Source organism: Martes martes (assembly GCF_963455335.1).
Source record: "Martes martes genome assembly, chromosome: 10".
In the NCBI taxonomy this organism is placed as follows: Eukaryota; Metazoa; Chordata; class Mammalia; order Carnivora; family Mustelidae; genus Martes; species Martes martes.
This window is the reverse complement of record NC_137898.1, coordinates 28,374,859-28,400,089: the sequence shown is the minus strand read 5'-3', so window position 1 is coordinate 28,400,089 and position 25,231 is coordinate 28,374,859. Positions and strand designations below refer to the sequence as shown.

General features: G+C 41.9%; 1 protein-coding gene across 1 annotated transcript in view; it reads left to right on the top strand.

The window, feature by feature from the left end:
• Nucleotides 1–25,231, top strand: part of TRIM44 (tripartite motif containing 44) — a 107,346-nt gene that overhangs the window by 13,678 nt on the left and 68,437 nt on the right. The window contains exon 2 of the mRNA XM_080815967.1: nt 8,725–8,802. Coding sequence (XP_080672093.1) covers nt 8,725–8,802 — 78 coding nt within the window. The remainder of the gene's footprint in view (nt 1–8,724; nt 8,803–25,231) is intronic.

Genomic DNA, 25,231 nt, shown 5'->3' with positions numbered 1-25,231 from the left:
TCTAAGGTTCTATTCCAAGTTCAGTTCCAAACCAGTTAGTCTGGCAGCAGTAGAAGTTCTGGACACCAAGTTTCTTTGGGTGAAAAGTGTTCAGCCCCCTCTCCTTCTGCTCCTTCTGCCTGCTCTATTCTGGTGGGTAGATAGGCTGGTGAAAAAGTTGTCTTTGAGAAGAGGCTCCTGTATGTTTCAGTGTCCTGCTGGTGCCTTATGCACTAGCTAACCAAAACACAGCTGGTAGGTCTAATTTTAGGTTCACAAGTCTTTCTGGTTGTCCTCTTTAAATTCTGTTTTACATTCTGAACTGTGGGAAATTTTTATAGAAGCAGAGGGGAGGCAGGGGCAATACGCTCTTTATTTTCTGGTTAGGAAATAGCCTCCATTTTCTTTCCAGTAGGCAGTCATGGGCAGAGAGATTACAGACACCCCTCTGTTCTCCTCTCTGTCCTTTGGGTCAGTATGAATGCTGGTGGGGTGTAACCTGTGTTGAGTGGTAGACTCTGACTTCATGTGCGTGAAGTATGAAAATACTGGTCTTCAGCTGAGGTTATAAAATTAAGACAGTCTAGAAACTCTGTCTGCTGTTGGATTTTGGGGCTCTTTACAACAATGAGAATATAGTAATAATAGTTATTGAGTGGTTTTAGTTCAGGTGCTTTTCACTCGTTGTTTCCATTGATCTCAGTACAACTCCCATAATACACTATGTTACTATGATTCTCATTTTACAGATGAGGAGACTGATGCTCAAAGAGGTTGAGTTTTTTGGTAGATCACCTAGCTAGTAAGTAGGAGGACTAGAGTTTAATCCCAGGTCTGATGCCAAAGTACATGTTCTTTCTGCCACCCCCATGTTGACTCTACTCCCCCATTTAAATTATTCCCACTTATATCTAAACTTTAAAGTTGTACTAACACAGTCTTCTGATGTTTACCTTCCGTATGAAAATATTTAATAGATACTTTCTGAATATTCTAAAACTGTTTCTTTTCTACCTGAAATTTTCTTCCTAGATATTTTACAAAGTATTTTGATTAATAACAGACTGTTTTGTCATTTTTTTCTGTTCATCCCTTCTCTAGCTTAGTACTTGGTACTTAGTAGTGCCCCAATATGTTGTTATTCAATTAATAATAACAACAACAATGATAACTAAAACTTACTGAGAACTTAATATGTGCCAGGTTCTATACTATAAGCTTCCTACATGTTACCTCATCCAATTTTTACCACAGTTCTTTGAGGTAGAGTATTTATTGAGATATTTTTATATAGTGTTCGAAGTTAGTAGCATGATGATTTTTTCTTTGATTCAGTCATTCAATCAGGTAGAGTATTTGGAGTAGTAGGGAATTTACCAGTGAGTAATTCTAAATTCCTGTTTTCTTAGAGCTTATATGGTATGAGCAAAACAGATGTAAGGAAGTTCAACAGTAAATTATATTTCAAATGATGATAAGATAAATACTAGGAATAACAAACTAGGGGAAGGAGGAGGAGAATGACTGGGATGGGGGAAGGAGTGGGGAGCTATTTAAGGCTGTGAGGAGGAGTTGTTTGAGGTAGTGACTTGGGTAGAGTTAAAGCCAGTGATGGGAAGATCTGGGGGCATAGTGGCCCAAGTGGAAGGAATAACCTGTGAAGAGGCTCTGAGATGAAGTAAGCTGCTGGGAGATAAAAAGGATGGCTGGAGGATAACTTAGTAAGGGTGGAGATGAGGCAGTAGTAGTTGAGGTCAGATTCCCTAGTAGGTCGTGATGAGGATTTTGGATTTTATTCTGAGTAGCCACAGACTATTTAAGGAAGGGAGGGAGGGATGTGACTTACATTCTTAGAATTTCACTCTGGTGTCTGTGTGGAGGTGGATGGTAGGGTAGCAAGAACGAGAACAGTGCTGTTACTTGGCCTGGGGAGTAGTACCGGTGATGAATGATGAAGAGTAGTTGGAGGTGGCATGTTTTTGAGTTAGCTTGAGAAAGACTTGGTGATGGGTTTCTCAGAACCAAAAATGATTTTGGATCTGAGCAACTGTATAAAGGTAGTTGCCTGACATAGGAATGGACTTGGAGCTGGAAAATCAAGTAATGTTGGTAAAGAATTTTTATACATGACATGGTGATAAAAAAAATTCAGTTTCATTTTCTTTTGACAAGACCTTAGCTTTCTGATTTGATTCCTTAGGAGGACTTGTATATTCTATCTTTTGGGCCTTTTCCACTGTTTCCCCGCAAAAAACCTTTTTTGTAAAAAAGTTGTGTTTTTTTTTTTTTTTTAAAGCATGTTACCAACACAAGGCCAGTGGAATAGGAAAAAAACCAAAACAGCCAGCCAGTATTCTTTTTGAATGCAGCATCTTCTGATTTTTTATAATACAGAATTCAATATTTAGGAGCCAGTTTAGGATGTTTAAGTGATTAACATTTACAGTTCTACGGACAAATTACTGTTCTTTTAGTGCCCAGCTGGTTATTGGCATTAGACTAGACTAACTCCCTTAAACCTACAGAGATACTTCTTGTCAGGAGACAAAAGTCAAGAGACACTTCCTGTTCTGATGCCGCTTTCTCCTACCATATTCCACCTTTGTTTCCATTCCTCACACATTTTCAAAGGACGTTTACATTAAAATGAACTGTACTACTTTTTTGTTTTTGCGGTAAATGGTTGGACATATATTTATGAGGTGTTCTCAACCCCTTTGAAGAGAGACATCCCAGGTTTTTGGAGTTCAAATACAAGAACCCTTAGAGGTATAAAACCTTCAGAGTGTTACTTCTAGGGATGGCAACTTCAGATGTCTGTAGGGAGTGCAAAGGTAATGGAAATGCAAGAAGCAAACCCGGGTAACCGTGGCAAACTGGAGAGAGCTTGCCTGGTGTAAAGTGGGTAGCTGCCAGCTTAGCTTCTGCCAGTTGCTGCCATTGGGAATGGGAGCCCAGTATAGTCCGATCTTTCAGATTTTCAAAAGAAGCTAGAAATCTTTTCTGTTAGGTCATATCTCCTGATTTTTAAATGCTGGCAACTTATTTAAAATTCCCAGTATGCTGTGTGGGATAACACTCTACAAGTCCAAAAAAAAAAAAAAAAAAAAAAGTTCTGTAGGCTGCAGGCTACAAATCTGTAGATTCTGATTTGGTCCATTTTCTTTCTTCACAGATTGAGAAATAGAAATCCAAAGATACAAAATGACTTTTCCAGGCTCACATAGATAGAGGCGGAAGTAGGAGTAGAGCCTGGGTCTTTTTTCTCTGGATGCAGTTGTCTTAACATGGAAAGTTAAACTGTTTTGGTACTCAGAGGAAAAGTAATGTCTCTTTCCTGAGAAAAGTGCATGTGCATTCTAAATTTTGTGTACAGTTTTAGGGGTTTTAAACTCCCTGAAATCTGTACATAAACACCAGGTAAAGAACTCTCTCTCTTACCTGCTGGTTCATATGTTTGCAGTGTAAAGGGAATAGTGCCCCAGTATTTATTTAAGCAAACTCACGTAGAGAGGCCCTGTAGAAGCTGTAGGTCTGTCCTCCCTTGCTCACTCCCACCTTTATGTGTTCTAAATCTTAATTAGACAGTAGGACCACCTTTAGCTAAGTCCAGGACCCTTCCTACTACTGTCTGCAATACCAGTCCCTCCAATCATTTCTTTTTTTTTTTTTTTCCAAAGATTTTATTTATTTATTTGACAGAAAGAGAGAGAGATCGATCACAAGTAGGCAGAGAGGCAGACAGAGAAGGGGAAGCAGGCTCCCTGCTGAGCAGAGAGCCAGATGTGGGGCTCGATTCCAGGACCCTGAGATCATGACCTGAGCTGAAGGCAGAGGCTTAACCCACTGAGCCACCCAGGCGCGGCCCTCCAATCATTTCTTTCAGGTCTTTTACATACATATATAGCACCCATGGAGAGTAACAGTTTTGCTTTTTTTTTTTTTTTAAATTATATTTATAGTAGGTATCCTTTTGCAAGTTAAAAAAAAATCATTATGTCTTGCCTTGTATACAAGCACAAAACAGATCTACTTTATTCTTTTTATTTGCTAGATTATATTCCACACTTTGCTAATTCCAGAGCTTACTTAGCCACCCACTGTTAATGGATGTTTAGAATGTTTCCGGTTTTTTCTGTACTACAGACAGTGCTACCATGAATATTTCTGTGCATGCCTCCTTGACACAGGAGCTGGGTTTTCTTTAGGGCATAAAGAGAGAAATGGACTGGCCAGGTATGTGATTTCAAAAGTAGCTTCATCATTTTGTATCAGCAACATATGAAGTCCCTAGTTTCTCCAAAGCCCTTCATCAGTTGATATCCGATCAGAACTTTTTTTCAAGATGATTAAGAAATATCTGAATTGCTAGTAAGTTTGAGCATTTTTTACATCTTTTAATATATATCTTAGCCATTCTGCATTTCTGTTATGTTCAGATTTCTTTTGGGCTTATTTGACTTTTTCTTATTTATAAGAATTCCTTTCTGTATTTCCTTATGTATTGTTGATACCAGCCTCTTCTGTTGTATATATTATAAATCTTTTTCATTTGGATAGTTCTGATCCTGGTTTTGATCCTGACTGACTAGCTTTGTGATTTGGCGGGCAGCATTTGACTTCCACAGAGCCATTGTTGACCAGTGTAAAGTGAGAACACACTACCTCTTAGTTACTGTGTAATTGTGAATTGCCGGTGTGTATGAGCCCTGTGATTTGTAGGTTCCTCATTTGATTTCCATGAGCCATTTTCTCAGCTGTGAAGTGTGAATACCTAAGTTTTTAGGTTTATCCTGAAATGCTAGTGAAAGAGCATATAAAATTGCTTTGGAGAATAAAGAATAAAATTTCAAGTGTAAGGCATTTTGTCCTTTCTTTGGCTTTGTTAGACTGGTCCCTAGGAGTTGGCTTTTGTGAAGCATGCTACATCTTCACAGATTAATCAGACTCTGAGAGGTGGGTGTCACAACATAGCACTTGTTTCTTTTTATTCTACACTCTTTCAGGGCAGGAAAGAGGTGTGTAAACAAGATATGTTTACATTGAACTCCTGAGTTCTTGGAAGGTATTGGGTGGGATGGAGGTGGAGAAGAGCGGTATCAGGAGACTCAGAGTTCACCACCCATAGTGGTGGCCGCAAGGGCTGACACAGTAGAACCTGAACATTTATGGAACCAAATGTCTATAAGGTTAGAATTAGCCGCCCTTTGTTACTGTCATGGTCCACCTCTCAATTAGAACACAGGTTTCAGAGGCAATTGCTCTATTCCACCACAATAGGGAAGTATGAGGGTGTAATTTCTGACCCTGGTTATTACCTTTTGGCTGATGACTGCTTTTTCAGACAGATAATTCACTAAAACATGATAATCACCCTTTGCTCTGGGGACGCTCAAACTCAGAGACCACCTTAGACCTAGATAACCCTGCACCCCTGCCCTATGCTGCATGCTTTAGAGGGCCCTTCCTGTAGAGGGCTGTGCCCGTCCCCTTCTGGACTACTCTCCAAGTACCCAGGACCCAAGAATTACCAGACAAAATGTTTTGAACCTGCTTTCAAGGCCTGCAGAGCCTTTTTCTTAGTCTGTCTTCCCAAAGATGGATCAAGCCATTAGACTCTCCCCATGATGTGTGCATTACTAGGTCCCAGGTGTGGCCAAGGGTGACTATAGTACACCCACAGTTGAGGTGTACTAGCGTGACATCTGTATACAAGGCTTTTTGAGGTGCAAAAAGTGTGTGGGGGAAAGAAAGGAGGTGAATCTGGGGCCAGGGTCTTCCACTTAATACTTTTGCTACAGCCCTGCAGCTATTGGAGGCAGGTCTGCCCAGGGAAGCCTCTCTTTTCCGACCATCTACTTATTTGACGAGTAAAACAAAAACAAAAACAAAAAAACACTGAGAATGTTTTCTTCACCGCCCATTTTAGACACTGAGTATAGCTGACTCAACAGAGACCCCAGTTAATCTCTGAGAATAATTCTCAAAGCAGGGGTACGGGTTGGAATGGGTGAATTTCCTGAACGGAGAATATCAGTGCATCTTCTTCTGTCTCTCCCCTGGGTAGGCAGTGCTGCTGATGCTTGGTGAAAAGGAGGGAGGATTCTGCTGACACACTGTATTTTTATAAAAGAAGGCTAAGGTTTCCCTTATCTCTCCACACAAGGCACATCTGCCTGCAAACGTGCTGTCTGCTTCTGAGGGATGCCTTCGTCGTTCTGTTTCTTTTCTGACTGTTTTAAGGCACAATTTTGGTGCATTCCTTTCTGTTCTCTAGAGCCAGGGGGGAAGTCATAATATATCAGGGCTCTTGCTGAGGAGCTTAAAATGGGCGCTGGCAGCTGGGATGTGGGGGAAGAGAGCTTTCCAGAGACAAGTGACCTGCTTGTTCAGCCAATGAGAAGCAGGTTACAGAAATGATATCACCAGACAGGCTTTGTTGTCTGATCATCTCATAAAAGCAGGATTGTGTCTGGCAACTTAACCCTTTTTTAGGTACATCAGGTCTCACCCACTCTCTGGTATGTGACCTCCAGATTCTTTTTCCCAGCTGTCTGCTATGAGATCACAGAGATTAAAGATTTAAATTGGTGATGAAATTTGGAGAGTTGTAAACCACTATTTTAAAACTACAAACTATTAAAATTTAGAACCCCAGCTAGAATGGGAATGTCAGCTATGCTGTGTTTGGAGAGCATATCTAAAGCAGATACCCATCTAGTCATGTTACACCAGGCTTTTGCTGGATAGACTTGGGAGAGAGAGGGAGTTAGAGGGAAAACATGACTGAGCCTTTAGTCTATTTTAATCTACATAAAGGGTCTTAGTAAGAATTTCCTGTTTTAGAGGAATTGGAATTGGTTCTGCAAATTTGGAAAATCGTACTGATTCTGGGACCAGTTTTGAGTAACGCATATTTGTAGTGTTTTTTTATATTATACCTGTTGATTATCCTTTCCCCCATAAAAATGTCAGTCATTTTACTTCTTCGTGCTTCCTTATCATCATTGGTAAGATGCAGATGATGATCCTACCAGATCCTACACAGGACTAGAGATAAGAAAATAAACTAATTTATATGATTTTGGAATGTGCTACACATATGTATCCTAATTAGGTCATTCATGTCTTAAGATTGCATATTCGTTCATTCATTTGTTCAGCGGGCTTTTTCAAACCCTTCTTGATGCTGGGCACAGATACAGAGATAGAAGCTGTAGTTCTTACTCTTAAGGAGTTTAAAACATTTTGAGGCAGATAGACAATAATAAAAATGTCTCAGGAATCTGTTGCATATACCGTGTTCCAGGTCCTTTTCTGAGCACCTTAACGTGTATTAGTTCATTTAATCTTACCATAACACTGTGAAGTAAGTACTGTTATTAGCTTCGTATTACAGATAAAGAAATAGAAGCATAGAGAGGCAAAGTGACTTGCCCAAGATCACGCGACCAGTGGTAGAGTTGGGACTTGAATCCAGGCTGTGTGGCTCTAGAGTGTGTTCTCTGAATCTCTCTTTACCAGTGCAGTAGTTACTAGCTGTATATAGCTTTGGAGGACTTGAAATGTGGTTTGTCTAAACGAATAGTGTATATGTGAAATACACACTGGATTTCAAATCTTAGTATGAAAAATGTATCTAGTGTCTCATGTTGAAATCATATGTTGCAGAGATAATATTTGGATATACTGAGTTAAGTAAAATCTATTAGAATTAGTTTCACTTTATTTTTGTGGCTACTGGAAAACTTAAAATTACCTGTGTGGCTTGGATTTGTGGCCTGCATTTCTCTTGGACTGTTCTACTCTAAATTGTTATAATACAGGGGTACCTGGGTGGCTCAGTCGGTTAAGGGTCTGCCTTCTTTGGCTTAGGTCATGATCCCAGGATCCTGGGATTGACCCTGCATCGGGCTCCCTGCTTGGTGGGGAGTCTGCTTCTCCCTCTCCCTCGGTTGCTCCTCCTGCTTGTGCGTACACATGCTCTCTCTGTCTGTTTCAAATAAATAAATAAAATCTTAAAAAAAATCATTGTAATGCAATAATTATAAGAGGAGACATTTGTTGAGCACTTCCTATGTGCCACATACTGGACAATACTTTGACACTATTCCAGTTAAGCCTCAAAATAACCGTTTATTATTCACATTTAATAGAAGGGACAGGAGATTTTGAGAAAGTCTGTAATTTACCTAAGGTTAATCCACTAGTTAATGACAGATCCCAAATTTGAAACCTTAATATGTCTGACTCAAAAACCTGTACTCAGCCAGTACACTGTAATACCATTTCCAATTAAATCTTGGGGCATTTTCTTTGTTTTTATTTCTATAAGAATGTTTAATACTGCATACTTCTGTATTTGGTATGTAGAAGTTTAAGTTAAAAATCACTAGGTCATAAAATGGACATCCTAGATCAAAATCTCTTTTCAGAACCTCGGCCCTCAGTGAACGGTCAACAGTGAACAGTTGAACCCTGAGATGAAGCAGTGAGTCAGCCTGTGCAAATGGCATTTAATTTTCATTCAAGTAGTTCTCTCAGGTCACTGGGCAATTTATGCCCCGACCCTCTTTGTCCAGTAGAGAGAGGAAGATGGGCAGTACAGCTTTCCTTAGTCATTTAGTTCTTTTGGCTAATAAGAAGAAAAAATTGCTTTCCATTTCATTGTCCCATGAAATACTGTTTGTGTTTGAGAGAGCATCAAAATGCTGTCTAATGATCCCTGTCTTTTCTTTCTTTCAGAGCAAAGACTCAGGCGGACTGAAGGCAGCTATGATAGAGTTGGTGGAAAGGTTGAAGTTCAAGAGCTCAGATCCTAAGGTAAGTATTGTTTTGGAATTGATTGGGTTTTGTGTTTCATTTTCCTTGAGCTAGGTTTGAGAGATACTAGTGATCATCTATCTGAACATCGCATCGAGATCTAATTAAGCCTACCTATCAGAAGCCATGTTTTAATATGCCTGGAGATAAGTCATCTGTTTTTTCCCTTCTCTATGACTTACAATGTATAATCATTGTTTTCCCTGAACTGCGGACAAGTGCATTTTTAATCCTCCTGTAACGGGCCTTTGAGACTACTGTCTTCTGTCCACTCAGTCAAAGGCATCCAAGGTGCTGATCATCTTAATGGGGATTGGAACAGGCTCTAGACCCATCCAGTTGGTGTTCAGCACTAGCGTCTTATCTCTCTCCTACTTACAGGAACCAGTGGCCACTGTGAATGCTTTTGTCCTCATGACCTGGAGTGTGGTCTGGGAAATGGTTTCAGCTTCCTGGCTTTCCTCGAAATATGTTGGGAGCTGTAAGACTGATATTCTGGGAGACTCCATACCAGGGTGGGGGTGGACTGGGATCTGAACATAATACAGCTTCCCTTCTCCTACCCGGAGACCTCCTGTAGCACTACTGGGTATTGGTCCCAGCTGGCTCTGCCTGAGAGTCAAAGCCTCTCACAATCAGATAAGGAAAGGAGCACAAATTTGTTTGACTTTTTGTATTCCCACCCTCCCCCTTTTTTTAATTTAAAGTCCTTTATATGGGGAAAAGACTTGCATTTCTTGAGTACTCACTAAGAGAGCCAGACACTGTGCTAGGAGCCTTATATTTCTTTTTTAAAAATTGTGGTAAAATATACATAATGAAATTTACCACTTTAACTAACTTTTTTTTTTTTTAAAGGTTTTAGTTATTTATTTGACAGAGAGAGAGAGATCACGAGTAAGCAGAGAGGCAGGCAGAGAGAGGGGGGGGGAATCTGCTGTTTGCATTGGCCGGGAATTGAAACCCGGCCTCCCACGTGGCAGGCGAGAATTCTACCACTGAACCACCAATGCTAACCATTTTTAAATGTGTAGTTCAGTGGCATTAAGTATTTGTATTGTGTCCAGCCATCATCACCGCCACCGTCCATCTCCAGAGCTTCTTCAGTCATTCCAAACTGGAACTCTCTGCCCACTAACTTCTTTTCCCTCCTCTGCTCTTACATACTTGTGATTTTTGTAACAACCTGGTAGAGTAGCTTATTATTCCCATTTTATTGATAAGGACACGGAGGCTTAGAGAGGTAGGGCCATTTGCCCTGACTGTAGTATAATTTAGAGGTGGGATTCAAATTGACTTCACTGCCTGTGCTCTTTCTTTTATGTCACATTGCAGACCAAGCACTGGTGTTCATCTCCTTTCTACCATCTAATCACCTTGTGCCCCAATTTTCTAATCTGAAGCACTATCGAGGCAGACCCACAATGACAGGCTTTACAAAAGGTGGCTTCAGTCTTCATTCTACAAGATACCTTTCTCTTCATACAGTGTTGAAAGCATTGGGACATTGGTCATATCTCTTGTCTTCTGGTGTAGTTAGAACTCCAGAGATAGAGAGTATCTTGATAGAAAAAAATTGATGTAACCTTTATTAATTTTCTTAGCTCAAAGTAAAGATTCCTGGTATAAGTAGTTTTCCTTTAGTGAAGATGAATTAGTTAATTATTAAGGATTACTGAAAGCTTTTTTTTTTTTTTTAACTGAGTTTTTCTGGTTTCTGGGGCAAAACAGCTATCCTGAAGGAGACAACTGTATTTTCTGTTTCTGCCCCACCCATATGCTTGTAGGCAGTGAAGAGCAAGACGATGTATACAGATTACAGAGTGGCTTCTGTGCATGATGATAATACAGGTAAAGTGCTTTGGGGTCCTTTATGAATGCATAGAGTGCTTCTAATAGGAAACTTGCCAGAGGTGAAAAAATTGAATGATCCCATGAGAACAGCTCATAGAAGCCTCAGGATTTTCCCATGGTGCATCATTAGCTAAAGAATATTTCTTAGGACCAGACTTGATCTTGGATATGTGCATACACACTCACCTCTTTTCTCTTTTCTTTATCTTGTTCGGGAGTATTTCTGCCAGTCTCCTTTATTTTCAGACCCTGTTCTGGTCTGCCATATGCATATACTGTATACCTGGAGCCAGGTTGAGGAAGGACTAATTGCAGAACGACTGCAAGATCACAAACAGGGCTGGGGAGTGGGGTGGTGGAAAATGGGACACTATATACATAATTTTTGCTTCCAAGGGAAGCAAACTTCCAAGGGAAGTTTTTAATCTGTTCTGTTTTCCCTCAGAACTCCACCATCTCTTTGTTAAGTTGGCCTATTTAAGAAGGGCAGAATCTCTCAGGCTTTATGACCTGTCATTTCCAGACACAGGAGCTTTTCATAGAAAAACTGATTTGAGTCATGAAGCCCTGAGCACTATCTCTGCCTCACTTCCTCTAGAATTCCCTAAAGCATCACAAAACTTCATTAGTCCAGACACAGAAATCTGTTGGGGACTGAGTTAATTTTTACCTCTGAGTTTTGTCAGAGATGAGTGGAAGATGACTAGATTAACCATTTTTTAAAATTAGGGAATAATATATGCTTATAGATTAGAAAATACAGATATCCATAAAGGAAAAGTCAAAAGACTTTTCCCCAAGCTAACCACTATTAACAATTTGGTGTGTAACCTTCTAGACATTTTTCCATGTGGAAATATACTTCTAAGATATTTTACAAGAATTATACTGCACCTATGGTTTTAGTACATAGAATATTTTGGACATTCTTCTGTGTCATTGATTATTAATTTTTCTTTTAATGAGAAGCCTCATTTTGTCCAAAATATTTGTCAGATGCCCTTTTTTTTTCCAGATCAGTTGTTCTTAACCTTTAATATTCATAAAAATCACCTGGAGGACCTCTAAACTGCAGAGTGCTGGGCCCACCCCCACAGTTGCTGATTCAGTGGGTCTGGGGTGACTAGAGGCTGTGCTGACCCTGGTGATCTGGTGATGTTCCTTCTCTTTTGTTTTGATTTTTTTTTTTCATTCCTTTCAGTAAATAATCAGAAGAGCCCTTTTAAATAAGCCTAGAAGGAGCAGGAGAGAGGGGAGGTATCCTGAGGCTGCCTAAGAGGGCAGGGTTCCTGCAAGGCCCAAGAGAGTGAGAGGAGTTCTAGTCGGGATTTACGAGGATGATCAAGGCTCATGCGATGGGACAGGAGTGGGTTGAGTTATAAAACCGGAGGAATAGCAGAAGACACCAAATCCCAGCCACTAGGGGTGAGCCTGAGGACAAGAACAGAGCCAGTGGTGGCTGGGAAATAAGGCACAGATTAAGTTGTGTACATGCAGGTTGCTATGGTGAGCCCTGTTTTAAAGGATACATATCTCCAGGGATCTAGAACTTTGTATATAATGGAGAGAGTATTTTTTTAAAGATTATTTATTTATTTATTTGACAGAGAGAGAGAGATCACAAGTAGGCAGAGAGGCAGGCAGTGGGGGTGGGGGGGTGGAGCAGGCTCCTGCTGAGCAGAGAGCCTGGTGCAGGGCTCTATCCTAGGACCCTGAGATCATGACCTGAGCTGAAGGCAGAGGCTTAACCCACTGAACCACCCAGGCGCTCCTGGAGAGAGTATTTTTAATACCAATCTTTAGTTTATTTAATTGAAAGTAGTCTTTTAAATAATAAGGCATCCCAATGTGTGTGATATGGTCCAGTTTATAAACATATTTTTTTTCGGTCATACTTTTCAGAAACATTTATTGTACCAAGTAGGGTTTTTGTTTGTAGGTTTCTTATATTTATGCTAGACTTTAGGAAAATTAAAAGATGTAGTTAATCAGGTATGTGTGTATGCATGTCTGTGTCCATTCCCAGGATTTTTAAGAAATTGAAGGTATTCTGGGTTATTTACAGCTGTCCTGTGAAGTGACTGTGCAGTTATCTTTCTTAGTATACACAGAGGAAACTGAAGCTCAGAAAACACATTGATTCCTTTCCCTTCCTTCCCCCTGCCCAGCCTCTCAGAAAGCATTGAACCAAAAACATAACATGCTAAACTCAATCCAACTAATGTCTCATTATGCAGTTAATAACAGCCACTCTCTCTATTAGTATTGGTTCCATCTAACATGGGCTGTTCCTTGTTTCCTATGGCTTATGTGCACAAAACGAACAGAAACACAGCTGTGTATCATGAAATCATACTAATGTTACGAGAAGTTATTCTCAAGAAAAGTGCCTTAAACTCAAGTCAAGTGGCTCATATTATTCTCTCACATTGGAGTGGGATTAAAGATGGGACTTAGCCATACTAACACTGCCTAAAACATACTGAGGTTTTTTTTTTCCCTATATTCGGTTTCTAAAGGTGTTCTTACTTAAGTTTAAAACCAGAGAATTGTCTAACAACATGAAATTAAATAGATCTGAGAATTGTTTTATTTTTATTTAGCATTTACATAGCATTTTATAACTTCAAGAGAACTTTACAGTCCATTTTAGTAGCTGATATCATTGACATGGAACATAGCCCAGTCCTTCACTCTCCTGTGCTAATCAGACTCTTGTTAAAATGATAGGTTTTAGGGTGCCTGGGTGGCTCAGTCAGTTAACTGTGTACCTTTGGCTCAGGTCATGATCCGGGGTCCTGGAATCAAGCCCTGTGTCAGCCTCCCCACTCAACAGGAAGTCGGCTTCTCCCTTTGCCTCTCTCCCTGCTTGTGTTTTCTCTCTCTCTCCTAAATAAAATGAATAAAATCTTAAAAAAAAGAAAATCTTTTAAAAAATAATAAAATTTTTATTAAAAAGACTCATTAAAAAATGATAGGTTTTGCATGTACAAAGAGTAATGGATATAAGCAAAACCTATTTGAATTCTTGTTGTTAGTGTCCTCTTGTTTCCCAGGGGGAAGCCAGGCCTCATGCTGTCCTTGCCTTGCCCCAGGACAGAAGCGTTCACTGGGACAGCGTTTATGCACCCAACTGAAGCAGAGAATTGAGCTGCTTCAGTTATCGAGTTGATTCATTTAAAAGTGTTCCTTTGGTTAGAAAGTTATTAGAGGGATGCTTGGGTGGCTCAGTTGGTTAAGCCGCTGCCTTCGGCTCAGGCCATGATCCTGGGGTCCTGGGATCGAGTCCCGCATCGGGCTCCTTGCTCGGCAGGGAGCCTGCTTCCTCCTCTCTCTCTGCCTGCCTCTCTGCCTGCTTGTGTGTACTCTCTCTCTCTGACAAACAAATAAAATCTTAAAAAAAAAAAGTTATTTGAATTATTGACCTATTTATACACTTTTCCTAAAAAAAGAAGTTGTAAATAGCATTCTTGAAGGGCGTGCATAGTGTTTTGTTTATCTCTGTACCCTCAAGCTCTAGTCTAGTGGGTACTAGGTGATGTAATAGTAATAGATATGCATGGTAATAGATGCGCATTATCCAGTACAGTAACACTGTGAAAGGAAGTATTATTTGTCCTGTTTTATGGAGGAGCAATCCAAGGTTTAGAGGGATTAAAGAGCTTGCTGGTAAGTGACGGGACTAGGACTTCACATGTGTCATACTTCACGTTCTTCCCCTGCCCACGATTGTTGAACCCATGGATGAGTAAATATAGAGGTATGTGCTGCCCTCCTTAGCAGTATGACTCTTCACTGACTATTTTTCCCTCACATTCTCCTTCTACCTGCCTTTACTGGATACTGCAGCCCGCAGTCTCAGGGTCCAGGACCGGAGAACGGCCTTTTCTGACAGACAGTATGGGGAGATGGGGAGAGCCGTGATAGCCCAGAGCATTTAGCACTGGTTAAATGAAGAACCGAGGCTGGTGCTTCGGTAGTTTCCCGTTAGTGATGGAAGACACCAGATGGGAAAGTACCTGTGGTATCTCAGGCCCGAGCCATGCTTTGAGGCATGGTATCCGCCAAGGACCAGATGTGGCCCCTTCTCATCCTCTGTAGACACTTAGGGGGTAGAAAGAGGAGAAACAAGCTCTTTGCCCTCCTTCACCATCCCCCTGCCTTTATGAAAACAAAATGAAACAACTTCCCGTTTTCCCCATCCCCCAATTATAAAAGTAATACATGCCGTCTGTAGAAAACTGTGGGACAAACAGACATGTATATAGAAGAAGAAAAGAAATCTGCTACCTGCAGTCATTTGTAAACTTTGAGTACCTCTTTTTTCAATTTAATTTAATCTTATTTAAATTTAATTAACATATGGTGTGTTATTAGTTTCAGAGGGAGAGTTCAGTGATCCATCAGTTGTATACAGTACCCAGTGCTCATTCCATCATATGCCCTCTGCAGTGCCCATCACCCAGTTACTCGATCCCCCACCCAACTCCCCTCCAGCAACCCTCAGTTGGTTTCCTGTAGTTAAGTCTCTTATAGTTTGTCTCCCTCTCTGATTTCGTCTTACTTTATTTTTCCCTTCTTTCCCCTAAGATCCTCTATTTTGTGTCTTAAATTCTACCTATGAGTGAGATCATATGATGATTATCTTTTTCTGACTTACTTCGCTTAGCATAATACCTTTTAGTTCCATCCACATGAGTACCTCTTTTTTTAAATGTAGATTCTTGAGCCTCACCCAGAACATCTAATTTGGTAGTTCTGAGACTGCTTTTTTAGTATACAGCCTTGATGATTCCGATGCACATGGTCAATGCATCACACTTTAAGATACATCTATGAGAAAACTGGTTAATATCATGATGCTTTGCCTTTCAAATAGAGAATTAGTATTCTCTCTCTAGATAATTATTGTTCTATGTGTGTGTGTAAGTATATATACAATTGGATAACTGTATGTATTTTTGTGTGTATAGACATGCATACATAGTTTGTATCCTACTTTTTTTCACCTGACATCATCCCTTATAAACATTTTTATCATTTGAATCCACTTTAGTCTTTGAACTGCAGCTTGAAAAACTAAAATCCTGAAGGCCGGTCTGCTGTTATTACCGAATGGAAGTTTTACCCAATATGGCATTTCTGTTTTCTTCCTAATAGCATAAGCACACTCTGAAGTTCGTTTTCCTCAGACATGCCAGTCACAGTCTAAGATTATTTGGGTACAGTGGAAATTTAGTTAATGCAAAGTGAGACACACAGTCATGAAGTCAGCCCCCAGCTGTCCCTTTGACAGCGTTCCCACCGCCCCCCACCCCCAGGGTGTCTCACAGCATGGGATTAAATGAATATGTGGAGGGCTCAGTGGGATATCTGAGGCCGTCTCCCATGCCCCGCTTTCCAGCAGAGGAAGCTGAGGTGCCCGGATGGAAGCGTTCCTGCCCGAGGTGACGTGACCCAGGCAATAAGGGCAGAGCTGAAGCAGGGTGATGGTTTTTAGGACTACAGTTCTACAGTTCTGTAGTTTTCTCAATAAAGAGAAGTTTTCTGTTTGGCAAGGATGTAGAAAAATTGGAAGTGGTACAGTCACTTTGGCAGTTCCCCAGCAGGTTAAACATAGAGTTGCCATATGACCTAGCAATTCCATTTTTGGGTATATACCCAAGAGACATGAAAACTTGTCCACACAAAAACTGGACCCCAGTGTTCATAGCAGCATGAGGTGTACCACCCAGACCGTGGAAGCAAGCCAGCAGACGACCGGGTAAGGAGGAGCTGGTCTAGCCATACAGCAGGCCCCTGTCTGGCAGGAAGGAAGCGCAGTGTGGATACATGCTTCAGGAAGGCTAACCCGCGAAAATGGTGCTCAGTGGAAGAGGCCATTCCCAGAAGACTACATACTGAGTGATTCCATTTGTGTGACATGTCCAAAATAGGCAGATTTCTACAGATAGGAAATAGACTCGTTTCCTGGGGTTGAGGGAGAGGGAGAGATGGTGTGGGAGTGACTGCTAAAGGCCATGGAGTTTCTTTTTGATGTGATGAAAATAAAATGTTCAGACTGATCATGGGGTGATTGCACAACTCTGGGAATATACTAAAAACCACCGAATTGTGCACTTTAAATGGGTGAGTTACATGATACAAGAATTACATCTCAGTAAAGTTACTGAGAGAAGGTGAGAGATTTCTGTCTGAATCACTTTAGTTAGCTCTTCGCTTAAAGTTCCTCAGAAGGTTAAACAGAGTGGCCATGTGACCCAGTAATTCCATTCATGAGTGAATAGTCTGTCTGTCTCCTTTCTTCCAGGCAGGGATGAGGGGCAGAAACCCGATGTTACCTGTCAGGGAGAGGCAGCATTCTACAGTTACTACCCGCGTGGGCTCTGGATTAGATTGCACCTGGTCAGATTACCTCCAGTGTTGACCACCAGTTCTGCCTCAGGCAGATCCTGTGCTTAATCTCTTCGGGTCTCAGGTTTTTCATTTCTTTTCAGCTCTGAAAGGGGGGATAATAATACGTGCTTCATAGGGTCGTTAGGAAGATTAAATGAGATAATCCATTTAAAGTGCTTAGCACAGCCTCTTGTCCAGGGTGGCTGCTGCTAGCTTTCTCCTAGTCCTGAGATCCAGCCCTGCTTCCAACAGGAGGCTGGGGTCCGTGGGCACAACAAACCCACCCCCATAGTTCAGGAGGCCTTCGGATCCTTGCAGAGAAAAAGAAGCCACAAGTTTACAACTAAGTAGATTCTGGGGGCGGCTGGGTGGCTCAGTCGTTAAGCGTCTGCCTTGGGTTCAGGTCATGATCCCAGGGTCCCATGGTCCTGGAATGGAGCCCCACATCAGGCTCCCTGCTCAGCGGGAAGCCTGCTTCACCCACTCCCACTCCCCCTGCTTGTATTCCCTCTTTTGCTGTCTCTCTCTGTCAAATGAATAAATGAAGGTCTAGAAACTAGATTCCATACTTTGATCAATTAACACTTTCCAGGATTTGTGACACTTTAAAGGACCGCTGCTTCCTCTTCTGAGTGATAATAGCATACAGATAAATTGAGTTAAATCTCCAGAGTTGGAGCCCCTTGGTCTTGCTGCTTGGCTGGCTGGCTGACTCTGGGCCTTGCGTAGCTGCCTCGCCTGGGGTTAGTTCATTAGCTCCATTGCCCGTTCAAGTTAAGGCAAATATATCTGCCTTGGGAGTTTGCAGCTGTGTGTCTATATATTCCCAATAGAAACAAGAAATCAATGCATAGAAGCAATTATGTTTATTGTTAAGGAGCAAACTCTCTAGTTAGCAAAACTGCCTGGTGCCAAATTAAAAGAAAAATAAATTAAGAGTCACAAAAGAAATTAAGTGTCACATTTAAGAGACACATTAGGAGATATGTCCTCACTTTAAACACCACTGAGATTCTTGTTCTCTTCCTGCTTCCCCTTCCTGCTTCTCCTGCAGCTTTACCCTTTGGCCATCCTCTTTCTGCCAGGGCACCAGAGCTCTTAATTGAAGTACTGTACAAATCAGCTCTAGGCATTTTGATACTAGGGTAGGCATGGTTTCTGAGCTTCCTGGTGTGCTGGAGCATTGTTAGAAAGCAAAGGGATTGAGCTTTAAACAGCCTAATAAAATTAACACATTGTGATGTCCTTCTCCCCCTGCTCCAGCTCCTGTCTGCACTGACAGGAGCCTTGGTAATACACTCTCTGCCAAAGCTTGAAAGGCTTGTTACATGACCAACATGGACAGGGGAGTGGAGCTGTCAGGACTCCCCCAAAGCAGCCATGCTTCACGTTGCCAGTGCAGGATTGTATTTGACATTTAATTTAGGAGCCAGGGTGGCTACATATAAAACTTATTGTGATGATAGTGATAAAAAACCACCCAGACTTTTATTTAAGGGCCTCCTTCTCTCCTGTCTCCCTTCTTTCCCTTTTCCTCCTTAACCTCTCATTCAGCTCAGAAAGAAAACTCAGTCTGCTCAAGGAAAAAGGTGTTTTCTTTGATAACTTAAGGCTAAAGTTACACAGTACAGCTCTCAGTCTACCTCAGGTCTGTATGTAGATGCTTGTTTGTGTATATAAATGGCAAAATTTGAGAATCACATCTCTCCTGACTGCGCTTAGCCAAAGGACAAAATCCATCTGTAGCTGCAGAGAATGTCCATTCAACCCAGTGATTTAGTTGATGACTATCCTTTGTTGAATGGCTTCTGTTTACTTCCGTGGCCAGCGAAATAGTCTTTGATAGCTCCTTACTTCCTAACTCAACCTAATTAGCTAGACATTATAATCTCCATTTTACAGATAAGAAACAAAGATTGAAGAGGTTTAATAACTTGTCTAAGGCTAATGATGCCAATAAATTGCCTTTCTATGATTGCTATATAGAATTGTTAGTAGTTGTAGGAGATAACTAACTTTTACCTATGGAAGATGGGTTGGGAATAGTATACCAATAGAGTATTTGTTCAGACTTTCAGGGAAAAAAAAAACTATTGAGTATGGCATGCTTTCTTTTACTTCTATGGTGGAAGAGCTCAGATGTTGGAATCAGATGACCTGAGTCCTCTGGTACTTATTACCTGTCCCTCTTGATTTGTCTGAGCCTTTAGTGTCATCCATAAGCTAGGCTAATCATATTATACTTTTATTACTAAGTACCCTGAAAACGGGAACTTTTGAGGAGGAGATTAAAAAAAATAATGGAGGATTGGGCACCTGGATGGCTCAGTTGGTTAAGCATCTGCCTTCAGCTTCAAGTCCTGATCCCGGGATGGAACCCCACATGGGGCTCCCTGCTCAGCAAAGAGGCTGCTTCTCCTTCTGCCCCTAACCCCACTCGTGCTGTCTCTCAAATAAGTAAATGAAATCTTGAAGGAAGGAAGGAGGGAGGGAAGATGGTTAGCATGGCCTTTGGGGGCCCAAAAAGTATTTTAGCAACTGTAGTTAGTTAACAAGCCCTGTGGTTCTTAAGAAAGCAGGTTGTTAGCTGCTCCAGTAGCTAACAGTAATAGGGTTTTGATCTGCAGAAGAGAGACATAATAATAGAAGCAGGTTGGGAGGTTGAGGATCTGACTATACCTACAGACTGTGCATGGCAGCTGAGGGGCAGAATGTGATCTATCCATCCTGCACTCTGTGCTTTGCCTCCCTATGGTTGAAGTAGACTGTATCTGATTGTATCAAACTAGAAAAGGCAAACATTGCTCTTTGACAGCCTGTGGCCATTTACTAAGACTGAGGCAGGGAGCCTCTGGTTGACATCCTTAGTCTTCATGCCTAGGTTCTATGAGAAAGTCCTTCCTGGGGTGCCTGGGTGGCTCAGTGGGTTAACCCTCTGCCTTTGGCTCAGGTCATGATCCCAGGGTCCTGGGATTGAGTCCCACATCAGACTCTGCTCAGCTGGGAGCCTGCTTCCCCCTCTCTCTCTCTGCCTGCCTCTCTGCCTACTTGTGATCTCTCTGTTAAATAAATAAATAAAATCTTAAAAAAAAAAAAAAAAGAAAGAAAGAAAGAAAGTCCTTCCTGTGTTCCTTTTGGAAATTAAAATCTGCTCTCCCAAGGTTGTAGGCTTGCTTTCTTTAAGAAAACTAATTGGGGAGTCTTTATCTGTGAACGCTCAGTGGGTACCATGTGAAAAGCACACAATAAATGTCCGTGGTTCCTGTTATCTGGACCAGCAGAATAGTTCTGCCGATGCTCCTATGTGCCCAGAGAATACTGAGTGCTTTTTATGTATTATTTTGTGTAAACGTCACAAGATCTGTGAGAATGATATTACTACCTCTGTTTGACAAATAAAATTTTCACCTTTCTGAGCTTCAGAAGCATTGAGTTACAGCAGAGTCAGCACTCACACCTCTGTCTCCACCACAACAGACTCCCTGAGGTTTGCCATTTGGACAGCTGTAACAAGGAAGACTCACACCCCCACCCCAGTGCCCTTTCCTGAGCATTCCTGGTGGTGCGCGTTGTTTGGTTTTGATAGTATACAAGTAGCTGTGGCTTTGCAGGGCAAGTGTTCGCATAGAGAAGTGGCGTGAAGGTGGAGGGGTGAGTCTTGTTCTAAAATTGCTCTAATCTTCAGCAGGTAATATAGGCGTGCTTTGTGTGTTCAAGTCTAAAATGCTTAAAAATAGTATAATTTCTGTTTAGTTGCCCCTGAAACTTTCCATGTCAGTTCCTACCTCCCACTTCCTACAGGATAATTTCTGAAGCACAAGCTGTCTTTCTGGCTTATGCACAGGTTAAGATGGAAGAAGAGCAAGAAAACAAGGTGAAATAGAAGTTCTCGCTCTTCTTCCTGTTACAGGCCCTGGTGTCTCTGGGGACTCCTTCTACTTTCACATTTCTATAGGGGAGGTCACCCAGAATTATTTTCCTGTTCACTCAGGAAGAGTGGTGCTCAGAAGTCTGTGATTGCTTTCTTTATTGCCACGCCGGGGTCAGGTAAGAAGACACGCATCCAAAGCACAAGCGGTTGTATCGATCCAAAGGGAGCCTCGCATTCCTGTTGCACTTTTCTCTGGTGAGTCCAGTTCAGTGCCATGACACGGGGTTCCACATCGAGTTGTCACGGCAATAGAGTCATAGCCGCTGAGAGCGTGAACAGGAGGGGATGCTCGGCAGGGATGCCACGACCATAGCGGCTAGATCTCCATCTCTCACAGGAAGGGCTGGTCCACTGTCGGCTGTGACCATGTCTCTCTCAGACGGCTGGGGGTGCACAGTTGCTCTCTGCTTCCTAGCTGATTAGCAGCTTCAGTTCAAGTGTTTGTTAGGATCCTTCCTGTACAAAGCCTTTAGGAGACAGTCCTGAGCCTCCAGCACTGTGTGTCTGTGTGCACGCGCTTGTTGCGTGTACGTGTGTATTCATATTTGTATTTGGGGATGGAAAATCATGAAAGGGAGGAGATTGAGAAGAAGCATACTACGGGTTCATACGCATGAAGCTATTAAAGAACAGGAGTAGTTGGGCTCAAGGACCAACGTTTATAGTCTTAGGAAGAAGCACTCTGGCAGAAATAGAGGAAGGCTGGAGTATTCTGACTGATATATGGGGCTCCTACCTGAGTTGAAGGTATAGGCCAGACCAAAGACTATGTAAGATAAAGATAGGGTCTAAAGACCAAGGAGGAGATTGGGGGATCACCCGGTATCTCTTTGGTACTTACGGTTTTATTCAGCAAATTAGAGGTGTGAGTGACAGTGGGAGTGGGCTGAAAGACCCTGGGGCAAGGGGGCAGGTGGAGCTAAAATGGAGCATTTGGGTCTAGAGACCAGGTAGAGATATCTAGTGGAGAGTAGTGGAAGAGAATGCAGAGAAGGGGGTGTTCATAGACACAAGGGCAGGCTTCTTCAGCCAGTGTGGTGGAGAGACAGATGTGGGACAGCTCCTGACGGTTTAATGTATTGACCGCCATTTTGTGCAAGAGCTCAAGCAGAGGTGTCACTTCTCCAGATGCTAAGTCAGGAGACCTGTTCCTGGTGGAGAAAGTAAAACTTACCTCCAGAATTTAGAGTCTGGGTGATTTCCTAAACCGTGGTGGTGTTAAGGGGGAAGTCAGGAAGTAGGACAAGGTCTGAAGGGAAGACATGGAAGAATAATATTGTGGTTAAAAGGAGGCTTGCGTAGTCAGACTGTGTGGGTGCACATTCCAGCTCTGCCACTAACTCTGTGTATGAATTTGGGCAGGTTTTTCACCCCCTCTGAACCTCAGTCTCTTCATTTATAAAATTGATAGAATAATAATTGTTACCACTGGGTATCATGATGATTGAGGTAACACATGTGGAATGCTTATGGTAGTACCTGCTGTCTGGGCACTCAGAAAAGGCAGCAGTGCTAACAGTGAGGAGGTGGGAGAGGACTCAGTTTGAGCCTTCATGGTTCGAGTAATAGAAGAATATCCAGGCATAGACACACATCAAAAGGAATTGTGAGGCTGGAGGCCTGGAGAGAAAAATCCAGGTATAGGAGCCATCTCTGTGGAGGGAGGAGTTGAATCGTAAAAGTGGGATGAAATTACTTAGGGGGAAGGTGTGGAGAGGAAGTGGTTTGGGCCCCAGAGGACATTTGACAATGTCTGGAGGTGAGGGATGCTGCTGCTGCTGTCACCTTCTGGGTAGAGGCCAGGGGTGCTGCTGCGTGTTTCACAAGGCACAGGACATTTTCCCAATACCAAAAGCTATGTGCTCCAAGTATCCATAGTGCTGAGGTTGAAAAAACCCTGGTTAGAGGAGTTTTTCCTATCATAGTCACCTAGAGAGAGTTTGTAAAATTGTAGGGATGGAGCTGATAGACAGAAAGCCAGAGAAGGCCAGGCTCACAGAAACCCTGGAAGGAAATTAAAGACTGAGGGGCATCAGTAGTGCTAAATGCTACAGACAGGTGAGTAGTGAGATTAAGTAGAGTTGGCGACTGGTAGACTCTTCACTGGTGTTTATGATAGCAGACTTTATGTGACCTTCCAAATAAATTTGGTGGTTAAAAGTAGGAGAAAGGGTAATTGCTTGATAGAGTAGCATCGTCAAAGGATAAAGGTTATTTTATTCTCTTTACACTCATTTTGTGTCACCTTTAGAATTTCTAAGGCAGATTTCTCGTCCCCCAAATCCCCTCTTGTTTTGGTGACAGTTGTGATTAGAGACAAATCCAGACTGGTGAATTAATTGCTCCAAGAATGCAAAATTTATGCAGTTGTATCATTTTAGAGATAAAAGGAAAACTGGCTTTTCATTTTTAGTAGCTCAGGAGCCTGAGGCTCTGAGAGATTCAGTGATTTGCCCCAAGTCACATAGCTGGTTGGTTCCAAAAGACAGGACTGACTAACACTCAGGGGCTCTGACTTCTCATCCTGAGGGTGCTCCTCTGTGGAGTTGCTTTCCAGTAGTCTAACACTACTTCTCAGGTGCTCAGTTTCCTTTTCAGTAGCAGGATGCTCTGTGGAGTGGTTGTCAGAGCACTGACCTGGAGCAGGGCTGACCTGAGGTAAATCTTTGCTCCATAGCTTACCTGCTGGATGACACTGGCCAGGTGACTCCATCGCTGTGGGCTTCAGTTTCCCTAACATAAAATGAAAATATCATTACCTATCTGAATGTTAGATGAGAAACACGTATGTAATAGCCCTGGCACACTGCCCACACATGGTGGCTCTTGATATTTTCATTTCATTATTCATAAGGCCCTGTCTTTGTCACGGATTAGAGGACAAGAGAATGTCCAGTGACGGAATCAGGCCAAAGTTAGGCATGCCTTCTCTTTTCACACAGCGTTGCTCCTAACTCCATCTCCCACTTGATCACATGAGCTTTATCCCTAGGGTTAGCGCCACTGTGCTTGTATAACGTCTTGAAGCCAGTGTCCCTCTAACGTACTATAATGATGTCCATTTCTCATTGATGAGCCTGGTAGTTCTCTAAAGTAAGTGGCTTCATACTTTGGTCACTTATTGGATCACCTACTTAGATGTTCTTTAGAGTTTTTCAAGACACTAAAATCTGCTCTTCTGAGGGGCCTCAGGATGACTGAAGCTCCCATAGGAGAACCTTCAAATGACAGCAGCAGCATGTGCTAAGTGCTTGGCTCTTATGGAAGCCATTATTTTAATGGGCTTAAGTTGAAAAGGGCTTTAAAAAACCCTTGATTTATTATAGAAAACGGAAATCAGATTAGGAAGGAAGGGTCTAGTATTAACTGGGAAGGCAAAGAATGAAAACGTTGACATGCTTGAGATGAAGGTTCAGATGGAGGAACCACCTGGCCCTTTGGATGCTCACTCCACCTCCATGTGCCCCTTCCCCACCTTCTCTAGGCTCCATTTCAGGGGCTATTTAGTATTCTCTTTTAATTGTATTAACTTTTTAAAAATGGACTTTTTAAGAGCAGTTTTAGATTCAAAGTTGAGCAAAAAATACTGAGTTCCCCTATACTTCCTGCCTCCACACACTTAGCCTCTTCCACTGTCAGCATCTCACACCAGAGTGGTAGATAAATTTGTTGTAATCAATGAACCTGATTTCAGGTTGACTGATAATGACTCCTCATTATCACCCAAAGTTCATAGTTTACATTCGGGTTCACTTTTGGTGTTGTATATTCTGTGGGTTTGGACAAATGTGTATGTTATTTACCATGATAGTATCATACAGAGTATTTTCACTGCTCTAAAAAGTCCTCTGTGTTCACATATTCATCTTTCCTTCCTCCTGGACTTATGACATCTACTGATCTTTTAGCTGTCCCCATAGCCTTTCCAGAATGTCATGTAGTTGGAATCATACCATGTGTAGCCTTTTCTTTTTTTTTAAAGATTTTTAAATTTATTTATTTGACAGATAGAGATCATAAGTAGGCAGGGAGGCAGAGGGGAAAGCAGGCTCCCTGCTGAGCAGAGAGCGCAATGCGGGGCTTGATCCCAGGACCCTGTGATCATGACCTGAGCCAAAGGCAGAGGTCTAACCCACTGAGCCACCCAGGCGCCCCTGTGTAGCCTTTTCATATTAAATTCTTTAATTTAGTAAGAGGCATTTAATGTTCCTTCATGTCTTTTCATGGCTTGGTAGCTCATTTCTTTTT